Source organism: Tasmannia lanceolata, unplaced genomic scaffold (assembly GCF_043159265.1).
Source record: "Tasmannia lanceolata isolate RefF3 unplaced genomic scaffold, GAP_Taslan_0.1 ptg000002l, whole genome shotgun sequence".
NCBI classification, from domain to species: domain Eukaryota; kingdom Viridiplantae; phylum Streptophyta; class Magnoliopsida; order Canellales; family Winteraceae; genus Tasmannia; species Tasmannia lanceolata.
In genome coordinates, this window is record NW_027518679.1 from 41,007,803 (window position 1) to 41,023,792 (window position 15,990).

General features: G+C 46.5%; 1 protein-coding gene across 1 annotated transcript; it reads left to right on the forward strand.

Moving 5' to 3' along the window:
* Positions 1-2,619: 2,619 nt before the first annotated feature.
* LOC143891781 (uncharacterized) lies at positions 2,620-10,279 on the forward strand. Its single transcript, XM_077396308.1, has 3 exons — positions 2,620-3,147; positions 3,262-3,753; positions 10,094-10,279. Exons 1-3 carry the CDS (start codon positions 2,620-2,622, stop codon positions 10,277-10,279), a joined length of 1,206 nt encoding a protein of 401 aa, XP_077252423.1.
* Positions 10,280-15,990: the final 5,711 nt, after the last annotated feature.

The following is a 15,990-nucleotide window of genomic DNA, read 5'->3' on the forward strand; positions in this document are numbered from 1 at the left end:
AATGGATTCAGTTTTTTTTGAGAAGTGGGTTTAGGGTTGGATTTTGGGGTTTAAGGAGATGAGGTTGGATGATGATGGCCGTGGGTTGTGGAGGAGGATGTTGGGGCGAAAATGAGGAGGAGGGGGGAGGCGGCTGGCCGGAGATGCTTGGGTGGCCGGCGGGAAGGTGCTGGTTGTGGGTTTTGGCTTTTTTTCGAGGTGGGTTTTGATGGTGGCTCGGTAGAGGAGAGGGAGATGGTGGCTGAGAATGGGGGAAATGACAGATGAGTGGAGGAAATGGAGGGAGGAGATGGAGGGTGGCCGGAGTTGGGAGAGGTGGTGGTGGAGGCAGCGGCTCAAGCTTTCTCCCTCTCTCATTTTTTTTTAATGAGGGTGAAAAGAAAATTAGGGCTTCTCTCCCCTCTCTTTGCCATATATAGGTAGGTTTTTTGGGGGGGGATATTGGCACACCAATATCCTCTAAGCGCACCAAAACCCAACCTTGATGAGCGCACGAATTTCGCTCCTTTTTCTCAGGGACAACCCTCTTTTGGTTTATCTTCACTGCTTTTCCTCTGCCTAGGGCACCTCCTGACTTGACTAATTCGACTCCCTTCTGCACTATTTTTCGAAATGAACCCCATTACCCAGGTAAATTCTGTTGAATCTCGTCGAAACTTCTTGGGCGCCCACTGACGGTCTCGAGCTATCCCAGACTTAACCCCGGAGCCTTGAGCTGCTAATTTATAGGCTATTATTATTTATTTTTTCTTTTCTTTTCTCGAGGACTTATCCGGGTCCAGCTGCTCAGGGATTTTCCAAATTTTTTTTTTAATTTTTTGTTTTGTTTTGTTTTTTTTTTTTTTTTGGGCTTGGTCAAAATGGGGTGTCTACAGATGCCCTTGGTCAAAATGGGGTGTCTACACCGAGCAGGTGCCAATCCCCGAGCAGGCATCGCTCCCAAAGCAGACACCGATCCCGCAGCAGACACGACACACGTCGCCACCAGCGCCCCAAGAAAGAAGAGCCCCCTGAACCACTGAAGGCCCGCGAACAGCCGCCCACCATTATCGGAAAAATCAATATCATCACGGGCGGGCCGGCGGCGGGAGGACCGACAACAGCTGGTCGGCGGGCGTATGCGGAGCGGGTGTTTTTCATGGAAATGCCTTCCAAAAAGGCCCGGACTGATCCGCCCCATGAAGATCAGGTCATCACTTTCTCCCACGAAGACCTCGACGGACTACAAATCCCGCATGACGATGCACTGGTCGTCAGGCTAGTCGTCACCAACTTCGACATAGGAAAGATTCTGGTTGACACGAGAAGCTCCGTCAATGTGTTCCACCTCGAAACTTTCGAAGAAATGAAACTTGGCAAAGAGAGGCTGGGACCCGCAGAGTATTCCATCTACAGGTTCTCCGGGGCGTCAGTACGGGTCAATGGCAAAATCGACTTACCCGTAACCTTTGGGACGTACCCCCTCCAAAAGGCCATCTTGACCACCTTCATGGTTGTAGACATACCTTTCACTTACAGCGCCATCATAGGGCGCCCCCCTCTGAGAGACTTGGGAGCGGTAGTCTCCACCCCCCACCTCAAGATGAAACTCCCCACTCAAACCGGAGTAGGGGAAGTTAGGGGGTAGCAGATGATAGCCCGCCAATGCTACGCGGCAAGCCTAAGAGGAACCAACGCCCCGGCCGAAAAATTCACGATCGGTAGTGAAGACCCCCGGCAGTGGGCCCGCACGATCAGAGGAGAGCCCGCCGAGAAGCTAGACTGCATCCTCATAGCCCAAGATCAGCCGGAGAGACAAGTCCGGATCAGTTCCCTGCTGAAAGGCACCTTGCGAGACCAAATGATCGACTTCCTCAGAGCCAACAAAGACATGTTCGCATGGTCCGCTAAGGACATGCCCGGGATACCCAAGGAGTTGGCCGTTCACAGGTTAAACGTGAAGCCGACCCTCAAACTCGTCCGGCAGAAAAAGAGGAACTTCGCAGTAGAACGCCAAACTCACATAAAAGCCGAAGTGGAGAAACTGCTACAAGCCGGATTTATCAGAGAGATCCGGTACCCCGAGTGGCTGTCAAATGTGGTCATGGTCAAAAAAGCCAGTGGGGGCTGGCAGGCCTGTATAGACTTCACAGACCTAAACCGGGCCTGCCCAAAGGACCCCTACCCCCTCCCGCGCATAGACCAGCTCATCGATGCCACATCCGGGCACGACCTCCTCACCTTCTTGGATGCCTTCTCGGGTTACAATCAGGTAAAAATGCACGAACCAGACATCCCGAAAACAACGTTCATTACAGATCAGGGCGTCTACTGTTACACTGTCATGCCCTTTGGGTTAAAAAATGCGGGGCCACCTACCAGCGGCTCGTAAACAAGCTATTCCGAGCACAGATTAGAAGAAACGTGGAGGTGTATGTCGACGACATGCTAGTAAAAATCTTGGAAACCTCCAAACACATCTCTGACCTTCAAGAAACCTTTGACACCCTGCGACGAGCCCGGATGAAGCTGAACCCCGCAAAATGCGCCTTCGGGGTGACTTCTGGGAAGTTCTTAGGGTTCATGGTTGTCCAGAGAGGCATCGAGGCCAACCCCGAAAAAATCCAGGCCATCCTGGACATGGAGCCCCCGACAACAACGGTAGAGGTGCAGAGGCTTGCAGGGCGAATCACCACCCTCGGCCGTTTCATGCCCAAGTCGGCCGAGAAATGTCAGCCCTTCTTCAAACAGCTAAAGAACATACAAGAATTCGAGTGGACCCCGGCTTGCCAGGAAGCCTTTGACGCCTTGAAACAATACCTTCAGACACCGCCCGTACTAGCCAAACCTAAGCCGGGGGAAGAACTATGTTTATATCTGGCCATCAGCCCGACGGCGGTAAGTGCGGTATTGGCCAAGCAAAGCGACAAGAAGGAACACCCGGTGTACTATGTGAGCAAGACTCTCCACGGTGCGGAGGTCCGGTACTTGAACATAGAGAAATTCGCCCTCGCAGTCGTCAGCGTCACCCGAAAACTCCGCCCCTACTTCCAGGCCCACCCGATAGTGCTTCTGACTGACCAGCCCCTGAGGAGAATTCTCCAAAAACCGGAGACCTCGGGCAGGATGGTAAGCTGGGCCGTCGAGCTGGGAGAGTTCGACATACAGGTCCGACCGAGGCCGGCCATTAAATCCCAGGCCCTCGCCGACTTTATAGTGGAATCTACAGCCCCTGCCACCGAACCAGCAATAATGGAAAATGACAGGAGCCCCACTGAACAGACGGCTCGCGAAGACATAAGGGCAGGCTCAGCGGAACAGAGCGGTGAGATTCACTGGACCCTGCACGTTGATGGCTCAGTAGGTAAAACGGGGCACGGGGCGGGAGTGGTCCTCCACGGCCCTGAAGGATTCACACTAGAATACGCCCTCCGCCTAGATTTCAAAGCCTCCAACAATGAGGTTGAATACGAGGCCTTACTAGCAGGGCTAAGCCTAGCCACGGAGCTCGGCGCAGGAAAGTTAAAAGTCTATAGCGATTCCCAGCTCGTCGTTAATCAAGTAAACGGGACATACGAGGCCAAAAGCCTCAGAATGAAGAGATACCTCCAGAAGGTAAAAGAAAAACTGCAGAGAATGGGGGAAGTTGAGATCCTCAAGGTACCGCGAGACATGAACAATCGAGTGGACGCATTGTCGAAAATGGCCTCCGAAGAAATCCATGACTTCGGCACCGTGCTCACGGAGATACTGTCCCACCCCAGCATCGATGAGGTACAAGTCTTGAAAATTCCGCCAGGACCAAACTGGATGGATCCCATCATGCGATACCTGAAAGACGGGATACTACCCGAAGACAAGCTGGAAGCCCGACGCCTAACCACAAGAGCCGCCCACTACGTGGTCCACAGACCCAGGCTATACAAACGGTCATACACATGGCCGTACCTCCGATGCCTGGTACCCTCCGAATCGGAGTACGCACTACGGGAAGTACACGAAGGAATCTGCGGAGACCACGGAGGCGGCAGGATTCTAGCTCAGAAAATCGTAAGGCACGGCTACTTTTGGCCTACGATCCTCAGGGACGCCAAGGAGTTCGTCAAGAAATGCAGCCCATACCAGAGGTACGCAACCACCCCCCATCAACCGGTCACTACATACACCGCGATGGCAGGCCCCTGCCTTTCGCCATGTGGGGCATGGACCTGCTCGGGCCATTCCCAAAAGCCTCCGGGGGGCACACAATGTTGTACGTCGCCATCGACTACTTCACCAAGTGGGTCGAAGTTAAAGCAGTGGCAAAGCCCAATTCAAAAGCGACGGAGAAGTTTTTCTATCATGACGTGGTCTGCCGCTTCGGCATTCTAAGGATACCCTAAGCATCGAACACCGTTTCGCCTCCGTAGCACACCCGCAGGCCAACGGGCAGGTGGAGGTAACTAACAGGATCTTGCTCCAGAGCCTCAAGAAGCGACTAGGAGAAGCTGGAAAGAACTGTGTGGAGGCACTCCCTAGCGTCCTCTGGGCCTACCTGTGGACCCCGATCCGAGAGAGGCGGGGGACGGGTCCCCACGAAAGTCTCAGGATCATCCACGTGAAGGAGAGCTCCACTAAGGAACTCTTGAAAGAGTGCCCCTCACAGCATGAGTGGCGATGTAAAATGAGATACCTCTCGACTCGGGGACTAGCCCGGATTCGAGGCGTACCTTAAACAAAGAAAGAGTCGTCATCCAAGGAAGTGGGCCCTGGATCCCATGCTATGCTCTGTTGCAACAGATAACCAGAGATACAAAAGGTCCGTGCCTGATGACGAATGGGGAAGGGGTTAGGCGCCCCCAATTCGCCAAAGTGCAAGCACCTGGTCTCTTATGCCATTTATTATTAACTTTGAAGAGTTTTGCAAAAATCATGTGAAATGGGAACGATCATCCCCGAGAAAACGTCTATCTAAGCATGCATGACCCGGGGATGGGCAAAGAAAATGAACATCCAAATCCTAACTCATCGCATCTAATCATAACTCATCACATCTAAGAAAGCAATAAACCATCGCATGCATAGCTACAGCTAAGCAGATAATGATAGATATAATGAGATAAGGAAAGCAAATATCTAAGTTTAGACAGATAATCAAGCTCAGATGAATGGATAAACGCTATAGCTAAGCAATCAAAGTGTAGACACCCCATTTTGCTCTGCTTTGATTAAAAAAGAAATTAGGGTTTCGCTATCAATTTTTCAATGTTTTCTATTCCGGTGTTCGTCCCTTACGCTTTCTCAAATCTTTCTGGTCATTTCTGCATTGTTCTGATTTTTTCCGCTAAAGTGCGGAGAAGGGTTATTCGTGAGAATCCGAGCAAGGGAGAATTTGTACCCGTTTGGTGGGCCCGCATTGAACATTTGTTTAAAATTGAATCAACCGGGGGCCCACAGTGTGGGGCCCGCGTTGTGGGGCCCGCGTTGTGGGGCCCGCGTTGTGGGGCCCGCGTTGTGGGGCCTCAATGGGGCCTCTTGTGAGGCCTCTTATGAAGAGCAATGATGGTAGCTCTCCACTAAGACAACATGATGGGCCCTCCACTAAGAACAATAATGATGGATTCTCCACTAAGAAACATGATGGGCCCTCCACTAAGAACAATAATGATGGATTCTCCACTAAGAAACATGATGGGCCCTCCACTAAGAACAATAATGATGGATTCTCCACTAAGAAACATGATGGGCCCTCCACTAAGAACAATAATGATGGATTCTCCACTAAGAGGGACAACATGATGAGCTCTCCACCAACATATCTCTCTCTCTCTCTTTCTCTCCCTATATATATCTTCCTTCCCATCCATAAAAAAAAAGAGAAATTTATCTTCCATTATCTCTTTCTCTTCCATTATCTCTTCTAATCACTCCCTCCAATCCCTTTCCTCAATATATTCTTCCATCCCTCTCCCTAATATTCTTCTTCCATTATCTCTTCACTCCCTCAATCACTCCCTCTAAACACTCCAGAGAAAGCGAAAGACGGCGGAGCGGATCGGCGGCGGCAGGATTTTTTATATTTTTTTGGATTGGGCGGAGATCTTCACCACAGGTAGGTGCATTGTTCTCAAAATATTTCTGTATTTTTCCGAATTTTTCTGATTTTTTCCGCAAATTGTGTTTTAAAAATGGAAAACTCTTCAAAAAACATCTTTTGACGAAGAAAAATTAAATTATATACCAAACAGATTCTAAAATTAATGAAATTTCGTGGGAAAATAATATGTTACTGATTCATTTTACCATGAATTTATAAAGATTTTTGGAGTTTATTTGGTATATTATTTAATATTTTCTTTGAAACTTATCAGATTTTAGGAGAATTTTTACTAACATCAGATCATCATTAAAATTCATAAAATTTTTACAGTAGTCTTATCTTCCATATTACTTGTTACTGTAAAATTTTCGTGTTATTTGGATCTGTTTTAATATGGGATGTAGTGTTAATTTATAATCTGGTCTGGAAATTGTAAAATCCGAAATTGGTAGTAAATAATTTCTAAAATTCATGAAAATCTCACTGCATGCTATGTTGATTCATATAGTATTTCTGTAGAAATTTCATAGAATTTAGAGTTGTATTTCTACTAGTTTATGTGTTAATTGTGCAATCTGGACATTTAATGGATTAATCAAGATTAAATGTGAATTTAATGTAAAAATATGCAAAACTCATCCTGTAAGCTACATACATTTTCATCTTGCTGCTGTAGAAATTTCAAATCATTTCGAATTTATTTGCAACAATTTCACTTGTAAAACCGCTCGTATGCTTAAAATTGATAAAATCCATGGAAAATTCGAAATTAATTGAAAATCATATAAAAATTCCTAAAGAACTTTAAAATTCTGTCACATGTTCACTCCTTAATCCATTAAAACAGAAATTTTAGGATCTTTAGATTTTCCTGGAAAAATGGCCAGTGCATCCATAATCGTATCCCAATTGCAACTTGATCTTTGACAATTTGAATATTTAAGTTATAGCATGTTGTTGGCTCCGAGGTTATTGTCCACGGAAATCCTGAGATTCTGCCAGGCAATAAGATGCTATAACCTAAGTATTAAATTGCACAAGGAAAGAGCGCACGATTCCCTCCTTTGGATGCCATTCAAGGCCGAAATTGGTGAACCCTAGAACCATTGGTAATCCTTAAATGTCTAGAAACTGAAAATCTTCGAAATCTGAAACTCATTAACCTCGAGAACTTAAATCGATTTATCTTGTGTCTTTCGGAACCATTGGATTATGGTTTCCAATATAAGAACCATTAGAGCCCAATTTAGGAACACTGGTGTCGTGCCGTGTCCTAGGTTTTAGGGAGTCCTAGAGTTAGGAGTCCAGCCTCATCACGGACGCTTGCTATGAATAGCAACCGTACCATAGGTCTAGTTACACTAGTCACCCGATCTTTCCCTAGGACAAGCCTAGTAAACTAGGATGTAGGCAAAACCTGCATTAGTCTAAGGGACAACTTGCATTCAGATAAGAATCATATAGCATCTTAGATGAAATCCTAAGATAATAAAATCCTCAACTTGAATTAAATAATTCCTCTTAAAACTGTTGAAACAGTCAAATCCGTCTAAGTCGGTGTCCTAGTTGAGTTAGGCATATGTAGCTTAGCTTAGGTGCACCGAACTACGTCGACTCTGATCCCAGTGAGGCTTGGGTACGTAGGCAGCTTGGATGTCTGACGGCATACCACCCGCGAGTCGGCACCACAACAAATTGTGGTGTTTTGTATATTAATTTTCTTGTAAATACTTAATCCAATCAGTTAGGGTTTTCCATGAAATTAGAATTCTAGGAGAACTTTCACTTAGAATGAATCCAGACAAATTAATAAATCAAGATACACATCTAGGATTCACATTGAAATTAGATTCTAGGATGCATGTCACTTAGTTCGCACATTAACATAGAGTTGAATGAGCCATTTAAAATAAATTTAAAAGAGTTAGCTTTTGGAATCGAAGACCGATTATCGGACAAGAATGATGCATGTGGTGGATAACTCCCCATACCTTCCATTCTCGTAACCAGGTAGCGAGTCTAGATTTCTGGTTAATTATGGGTCCTAGATCCCACATCTAGGTGGCGACTCTGTCAGTCTCTTTCGTGTGGAATTCGGATTGCCTTAGTGATCCCAAGTCCACAGGAAAGACGAATTCAAATCAATATTAAAATGCACACGCCAATCGCGTGGGAACGAGAGACCAAAGGAGAGCGCGCGGCGGCTCGCGCCCCACGCCCCTCTCGCGGGATCATGTCCCACACAAAGCAGTAAGGTAAACACACTAGCATGCGAGCCTATGCAAGAGATAAGACTAAGAAAATGGCAATCGATCGCACGCTAGACGAACAAACAAACTAGAATGCATGAGAAATCTAAGATAAGCACACAGCAAGCTAAAAGGTGTAAGAAAAGAAAGAAATCGGAAAATCAACGGCATGTGAGAACAAAAAAAAATGCCAGGAGAAAGAAGATGGAACACACGATAGGCTCAGAGGGCGATTCAAAAGGAATCAAGCCCGGCGATCCTAATCTGCTGAAGATCGGAAAAGTCTCGCGATCGTCATGACCTATCGTTGGGCTCAGCGAGGGCAATCCCTGTAAAGGGGCCACGTTACGTCATCGCCCGTCCCAAAACCCGATAAAACGTCAGAAAACCGATGAAAATCGGAAAATCACGATGAAAACCGAAAATGGAATGAAAAGAGGGCTCCGAGTGACCTGGCAATCACCATCCTTGCCCATTTTTGCTTTTGTTTTGAAATGTTTGAAAATATTTATTAAAAAGGTTTGACTGAACTTGGGTGGACGAAAAGGTGAGAAATATTTGTAAAATGGTGATTTTAAAAAAAGGTGTAAAAAAAAGGTGTAAAAAAATGGTGAAAGGGTGATGAAAAAAGGGTGTAAAAAAAAAGGTGAAAGGGTGTAAAAATGGTGATGTAAAAATGGTGTAAAAAAAGGGTGTAAAAATGGTGATGTGAAAATGGGTGACTGGACTCAGGATGCCAGCAGCACGCCTGAGCTGCCTACGTACCCCTCTGCTAGGGATCAAGCCATCCGTAGTTCAGACCTTTTTCCTAACTACACTCTTAATGACTCAATATTTTTGAGATTTTTGATTTTTCAGATGTTTTTGATGTTTTTTGACTCAACAGGACATAATCCTATCATCATAAGCGTAGGATAGACTCCTGATATCCCGCAAAGGTTGGACAACATCCTATGCTTTGCGGGGGGGGGGATGAGCAGAATAACAACTCTGCAAGGGTTGGACAGCATCCTATACCTTGCAGGAGCGGATAAAAATCACATGATTTGATGAGGGGATGGACGGAATCCTAACCCCTATGATGATAGGACAGACTCCTGAAAGACTGAAGGACTGACTCCTATGCTGAAGACTGACTCTGAAAGATGGAAGGACAGACTCCTAAACTCTCTATGACAGACTCTAAAAAGGAAGAAATCCCTTAACCTGCGAAAACTCTAAGGCAGGAAGGGAAAGGGTTGGCTCAAGAAGCATTCCGTCATAGCCTTGACCCGACGGAAAATTCTAAGGACTGATGAAGATTGAAACACCCATGACTATCCCAAAGCATAGCGGTGCGAATAGCAATTGACCGAGCTGAAATGGCATCACCTATTCTGCTGTACACACAACCAACTGAATTTCTCAATGGAATACTACCTATGCAGATGGCTATTAGAGGCAAATCATGGGAAAGTAAAACAGTAGATTGGAGCCACCCTCGAAGTATGGTAGCGCCCAATATCTGCCCTCATAAACATCCTAAAAAATGATATTGCCACCGCCTTCCACAAATTCATTTTGTCCTATTCATTCAAACCACAACTGGTCTAATATGAGAAATCCAAAACAAAAACATGCAGACATCAAGACCCTAAGCTGAAAATAATGAAATCTCGAACCAAACATGGAAAACAGATTATGAAAAAAAATTAGAAATTATCTATCCAACACATCATTTGCAGATCTAAAAATAAACTTGAAATTGTAAGAATCACCTTTGATGACTGATCTGTAACTTCTTCAGAAAGAAATGGTGGAGATGGGGTCAAGTTTGCCGAATGTGCGGTCGGAGAACGGGGCAATCGCTTGGAATTCGGGTCCACTCAAGCACAAGAAAAATGCAGAGGAGGTGGATCACTACAAACGTCAACAGCCAAAACCATGTGCTGAGCCTCCGCCATTAATTTCTCGCAGGGATGAGATCCGATGAAGCCTCCCTCTCCAATCATATATATCGTCATTGCCTTGATCGGATTTTCGTCCAGATCTACTCTCACCGGAGAAGCCATTGCTAAACATATCTCTCTCTCTCTCTCTCTTTCTCTCTCTCTCTCTCTCTCTCTCTCTCTTTCTCTTTTTCTAATAAAAAAAAAGAAAACCCAAACCTAAGTTGAACAGAGATGGTGGCTGATTTGGGCAAACCCAGATTTGGGTAAGAATGGATTTGGAGAGCTCCCTCTCTCTCTCTCTCTCTTTCTCTCTCTCTCTCTCTCTCTCTCTCTCTCTCTCTCCTTTTCTTTTGCGATAAATACCGCAAAATCCGAGAATGAGGCGGTGGTGGCTTGGAAAAAAGGGGGTTTGGAGAGGTGATCGGAGATGGAGGCGGCTGGCGGTGGGGAGAGGTTGGGTGGCTGTGAAGTGGGTTTTAATGGGGTGCGGTTGCGGCGGAGGTGGGTGGCTGTGAAGTGGGTTTTAATGGGGTTTGGGTTGATCGGCGGAAATGATGGAGAAGGTGGCTAGCAATGGTGGTGGGGGTCGAAGGTTGAAGGTGGGAAGAGGCCGGAGAAATGAAGAATGGCCGGCGGCTCCATCTCTCTCGTTTTCCCTCTCTCTGCGTTTTTTTTTTTTTAAATGGCTTTTTGGGCAGAGAAGATGAGAATGGGTTTGATTGGGTGGCAAAATGGTGGTGAAGAAATGAGAGGATGGAGAAGATGGGGATAAGCGGGGGTGGTGGAGCTGGTGGAGCTGGAAGAAATGGTGGGGGCGACGGTGGCTGGTTTTTGGGTTTTGTTTTTTTTGTTTTTTTAAATGGGTTTGGTTCGAAAATGGGTATTGGGGGTGGTAGAGGATGGAAGAAGGATATGGTGGAGGAGGATGGAGAGGTTGAGGATTGATAGGCTTGCCGGATTCCGGCAAGCCTGCCGGAGAAGATGGTGTTTGGTTTTTTTTGTTTTTTTGTTTTTTGAAATGGGTTTTGCTGGCCGATGGTGGTGGTGGGCTTGGTGGAGGAGGTGGAATGGCCGGTGGGGATGGGTTACAGAGATGGTGGTTTGAGAAGAGGGTGAAGAAGATGAAGTGGGTTTCTATGGAGGAGGGTTCGATGGTGGCTGGCTGTGGTGGGTTTGGGCAGAATGGGTTTTGGTAGTGGTGGTGGCTCGGTGGAGGAGGATATGGTGGAGGAGGAAATGGTGGTTGTGATTTTTTTATTTTTTTCTGCTCTTCTCCTTCTCTGTTTTCTTCCAAACGAGAATGAGCCCTCCCCCTCTTCTTTTTTTTTGCTTTGATTTTTATAACTAGGGTTAGAGACCTAGTCCTAATCCTCACCATTCATTTCCTTTGATAGCCTAGATTACTTCTCCTTGTGCTAAAATTTGAAACACTAAACATGCTTTCCATCATGGCCTTACACTTGTCCTCCTTTTGATCTTAGGGTCCTTGCTCATTGCTTATAGAGGAAGCAATGAGCACATCCAAGAATACCCTTAAAGATGGGTTTATTTCCTTCTTGCCCCACACCTCTACTTTTGATTTTTTATTAGAGAAGAAAGAAATACCTGACCCCCCCTTTTGCTCTAGACAGCCCCCCATCTAGTGTATTTTAACTACTCTTATCTCTACAGGGGGGTGGCTCGGGTAGGAAAAGGGGGCGGAATAAATTTTCTTCTTCTTTGATTTGCCCATGGTAAGCTAGTATTGGCACACCCATGCCCTGCTAATTCACCCTCCCTTTTCATATTTCTTTAAACTACGCCCAGCTCGAGTTCGAGACATGGGTTGGGATGCGACTTGGGTCAATTCATGAAATTTGGGTTGAGATTTTCAACTGGCAATCGGGTTAGGCTCGGATTAATTCCATTCATTTTCTACCTGACCTCGGGATTTCATTCGAATACGCGGGTTTAGGGCCCTGTCAAAATGGGGTGTCTACACTACCGAATGACGCCACGGACCGCAACGGGGGAATCCCCTTTTAGTTTAACCTTCGGGGCCGAAGCAGTTATTCTGTTAGAAATCGGCCTCTCCAGCTTCCGCACGGAAAACTACGACGAACAAGGAAATTTCGAGCTCCTCCGGAACACTCTCAATCTCGTGCTTGAAAAAAGAGAGCAAGCCCTCCTCCGAACCTCCTCCTACCAGCAAAGGGTGGCACGATACTACAACGCCCGAGTAAAAAAGCGCACAGTAAAGCCCGGAGACCTGGTATTACGATGGGCGGAGGTATCCGACCCCCGCAACACAGGGAAACTCGCGCCAAAGTGGGAAGGACCCTACAGGGTCGTTCGAGCACTCTGCCCCGGTGCCTACCAGCTAGAGCGCCTCGACGGGACCCCAGTCCCTCGAAGTTGGAACATGGATAACCTCCGAGAATATTACCAGTAAAAAGGTAGGGTAAGGTCCGTGTTTTTTCTTTTAAGATATGACGAGTGTTTTGTTTGTTCTCTTTTTGTCATTTCCAGAAACAAAGACATGTATTCCCCGTGGCAAATCAATGAAATAGTACTTCTATCTAAGCCATGTGTGTATCTCTACTTTCCGGCCCATAATAAATAAAGGGCCGGAAAAAGACAGGGAGTGAGACAGAGGTAACATCCGGGCTGATCCCCCCGAACATACCCTAAAACACTCCCCATGAAAAAAAGACCTCCCCTTAAAGGGCAGGCGGGACCCATTAACCCCGAACTGATCACTCGAGGGGAAGATAGTCCTTCCACAAACAAGACGCCCCACGGGGTGCATTAGAAATATTCTCGCCGATGAAATTGACATTCCATACCAAAATGCTCAAATAGCCCGGGCACATTGTATATAAAAAAAAAAGAAGAGGAAGAAAAGAAAGAGAGTTCGAGAAGTTATTACAGACCCAGCGTGGAACCATAAAGAAAAGAAGAGGAAACATAAAATCCAAAGGCCATCCGGGCATCACTGAGCCCCCTCAGAAGTCTCAGTGACCACAGGAACTTCCAAGGCAACCACCTGATCCTCGACCGACTCCGGTGTTTCCACTGGTACCGGCAAAAGATCCCCCGAAACGCCTTCCTCAGCCTCGTGCACCAACTTCTCAAGAGGGAAGGAAGCATCGACCTCGCGAACACGCCGCCGGCATTCAACAAAAGCGTCTATCTCAATATCCACGCTGAACGCGGCCGCGGCCTTAAGAAACTCCTCGGAATCACGCCATTCCTCCCGCGCCTTCGCCAGCTCCTCAGCGTGCTTCCGTTGAGCCACCGCCAATCTTTCCTCCGCGCGGCTTCTCCCATCCACTGTCTGCCGGAGATCCACCCGAAGCTGAGAAACAGTATCAACAAGCGCCACCTTTTCCGCTTGGGCCTTCTCCAACTCCTCGCTCAGCTTTCGGACTCGCTCCTCGAAAGCACCTATCTCAGACTCATCCTCGAGCAGATACTGCACCATCCCTGGCATAACTTTGAGACTGCAAAAAGCAAACCATTAGGAAATTTCCACTTGCGGTCTCAAAGGCAACAAAAAGGGAAAAGCACAAGCAGGAAAAACGGTCACCCGATACTTACGCAAGATGTCGACTGAAAATACCGAGCCCCCAGGGCCCTGCGGTCGAAGCCTTCTAGCTCAGCCTCATCGTCAGGAAGGGCGGTTGTCACCCCTAGCTCCACCCTGACCCGGGGATTCGCAAGGACGCCATCCTCGACACCAATCTTCCAGTCGGGTTTAAACAGCTCTCCCCGCGTCTGAAAGCACTGGGAAGGAAGCTCCACCTGCTCCAAAAGCAGTTTAGTCATAACCGACCCCTCCAGCCGACTCGGCACGTCCTCCGTAAAGGCAGGAGGACGCGCCGCACGGCTAGCTTTCCCCTGTTTAGCGCCAGAAGGGGCGACCCTCTTGGCGGAAGGCTTCAACTCCCGAGGAGGAGACTCGGCTGTACCCTTTTCGCTGACCGATCGACCAGAGGAACTAGATGGCGCGGATACGGGAAGCCTAGCTTGCGACCGGTCCAACCTGGCCGAGGCCATAAAACCGGAGGGAATCTTCTTACGGCTCGCCAAACCCTTCGTCGCCGCCGCAATGCCCTTTCCCCTGCCAGCATCACCGGAAGAAGACATACTGTGGACCCCGATCCGAAGAGGTAGTGAGGTGAGGGAAACTAGTCCCTACACCATCCTCTGGATCATCCACGTGTGAAGGAGAGCTCTACCAAGGAACTCTCAAAACGGATGCCACCCTCATAGCATAGCACGAGTGGCGATATAAAAGAAAGAGATATGTCTCGATCCGGAACCGAGGTTCGAAACCGAGACATACCTGAAATAAACTCAGAGTCGCCATCCATGGATATGCCACGGAACCCTAAAATTAAATCCTCTGTGCAATGGATAACCAGAAATACATATGGGTTCGTGCCTGGTTACGAATGGGGAAGGTCTGAGAGCACCCCCGATTCGTCCGAGTGCAAGCACTTGGTCTCTTATGCCATTTATTATTAACTCCAAAGAAGTTTGGATAAAAATCATCTGAAATGGGAACAATCCTCAAGAATCGTCTACCTAAGCATGCATTTCCTGAAGATAAAGATAATAAACACATAAAATAAAATGAAAAATGTGCCACCTAAGCACAACTAGGTTATGAGTGACAAACCTAAAGGGTGTCTAAGTTTTGATGTGCAAACACATGCAAGCCACAGCAAAAGGTATAGGATCAGTACGAGAAAGTAAGAAAACACATCAAAACATATAATAACAACATAATAAATCCTAAGACTCTAAATTATTAGCCCGAGTCCTCGGATGGTCTGGTATTCATCCAAAGAAGCCTACGTATCCCCGCCTCCACGAGAATCAAGGCAACGTAGTTCTTCGCACCTATTCTAAGCTAGGATGCCTAAGACACCTAGACCTCTATCCTAGACTCGATCTAAAAGACCGGACCAATTATTAAAGTTTATTGTACGATTATTTAAATTCCAGTGAATTATGGATTTTAGGACACCCTATATGCCCTAACTAAATGCAGATTAGCCCTAGGCTAATGCAGGTGATTCCTACAACCTATGTGTAACTAGACTGTATTTCCTAAGGAAAACCAAGGGTGGACTAGCGTATCCTACTCTAGTCATCAGTCGGCGATGTGAATCGCCAACTGACCGGACGGAGGCGCTCCTATAACTCTAGGACAAACCCCTAACTCTAAAACAATCACACAACAAACAAACAAACAAACAACCTATCAAAAGACACAACCTAACTCTAAAACTCTCTATCTAGGAGAAACTCCTAACTCTAGAGGAAGATCTTTTGAAAATGAAGGTTTTAAAAGTTGCTTATTCGAAAAGATTTAAAATGCTATCTACAAAAGTTTGGCTGGACTTGGGATATAAATCCCAAGCTGCACTACGTACCTCGTGGAAGAGGATCAAGCCAACGTAGTTCGAAACGAACTCTCTAATTACTAATTTTAAAACACTCAACACTTTAGGCTTTTTAAGGTTTTTTCAGATGTTTTTGATGTTTTAAATTTTTAATGTTTTTGAATTTTTAAAATATTCAATGCTTTTGGATTTTAAAACTTTTTCCAATGTTTTTGAAATTTAAAGAGTTTTCTACCCTTTTGGTCAAAGACCTAAGGGAATACACAAAGCAAAACCCTAGGGCCAAACCCTAGAGCCCACAGGGGAAACCCCTAAACCGAGTAAACTAACGCCCAAGGCGAAGGAATGATCTAAGATCA

Excerpts from the sequence above, each read along its gene's own strand:
- LOC143891781 (XM_077396308.1), top strand. The coding sequence starts at position 2,620 with ATGGAGCCCCCGACAACAACGGTAGAGGTGCAGAGGCTTGCAGGGCGA. Across the intron at positions 3,148-3,261 it reads TGGGAGAGTTCGACATACAG|ACGGCTCGCGAAGACATAAG; the intron begins GTCCGACCGAGG and ends CCCACTGAACAG. Across the intron at positions 3,754-10,093 it reads CCCACCCCAGCATCGATGAG|AAAGAAATGGTGGAGATGGG; the intron begins GTACAAGTCTTG and ends TAACTTCTTCAG.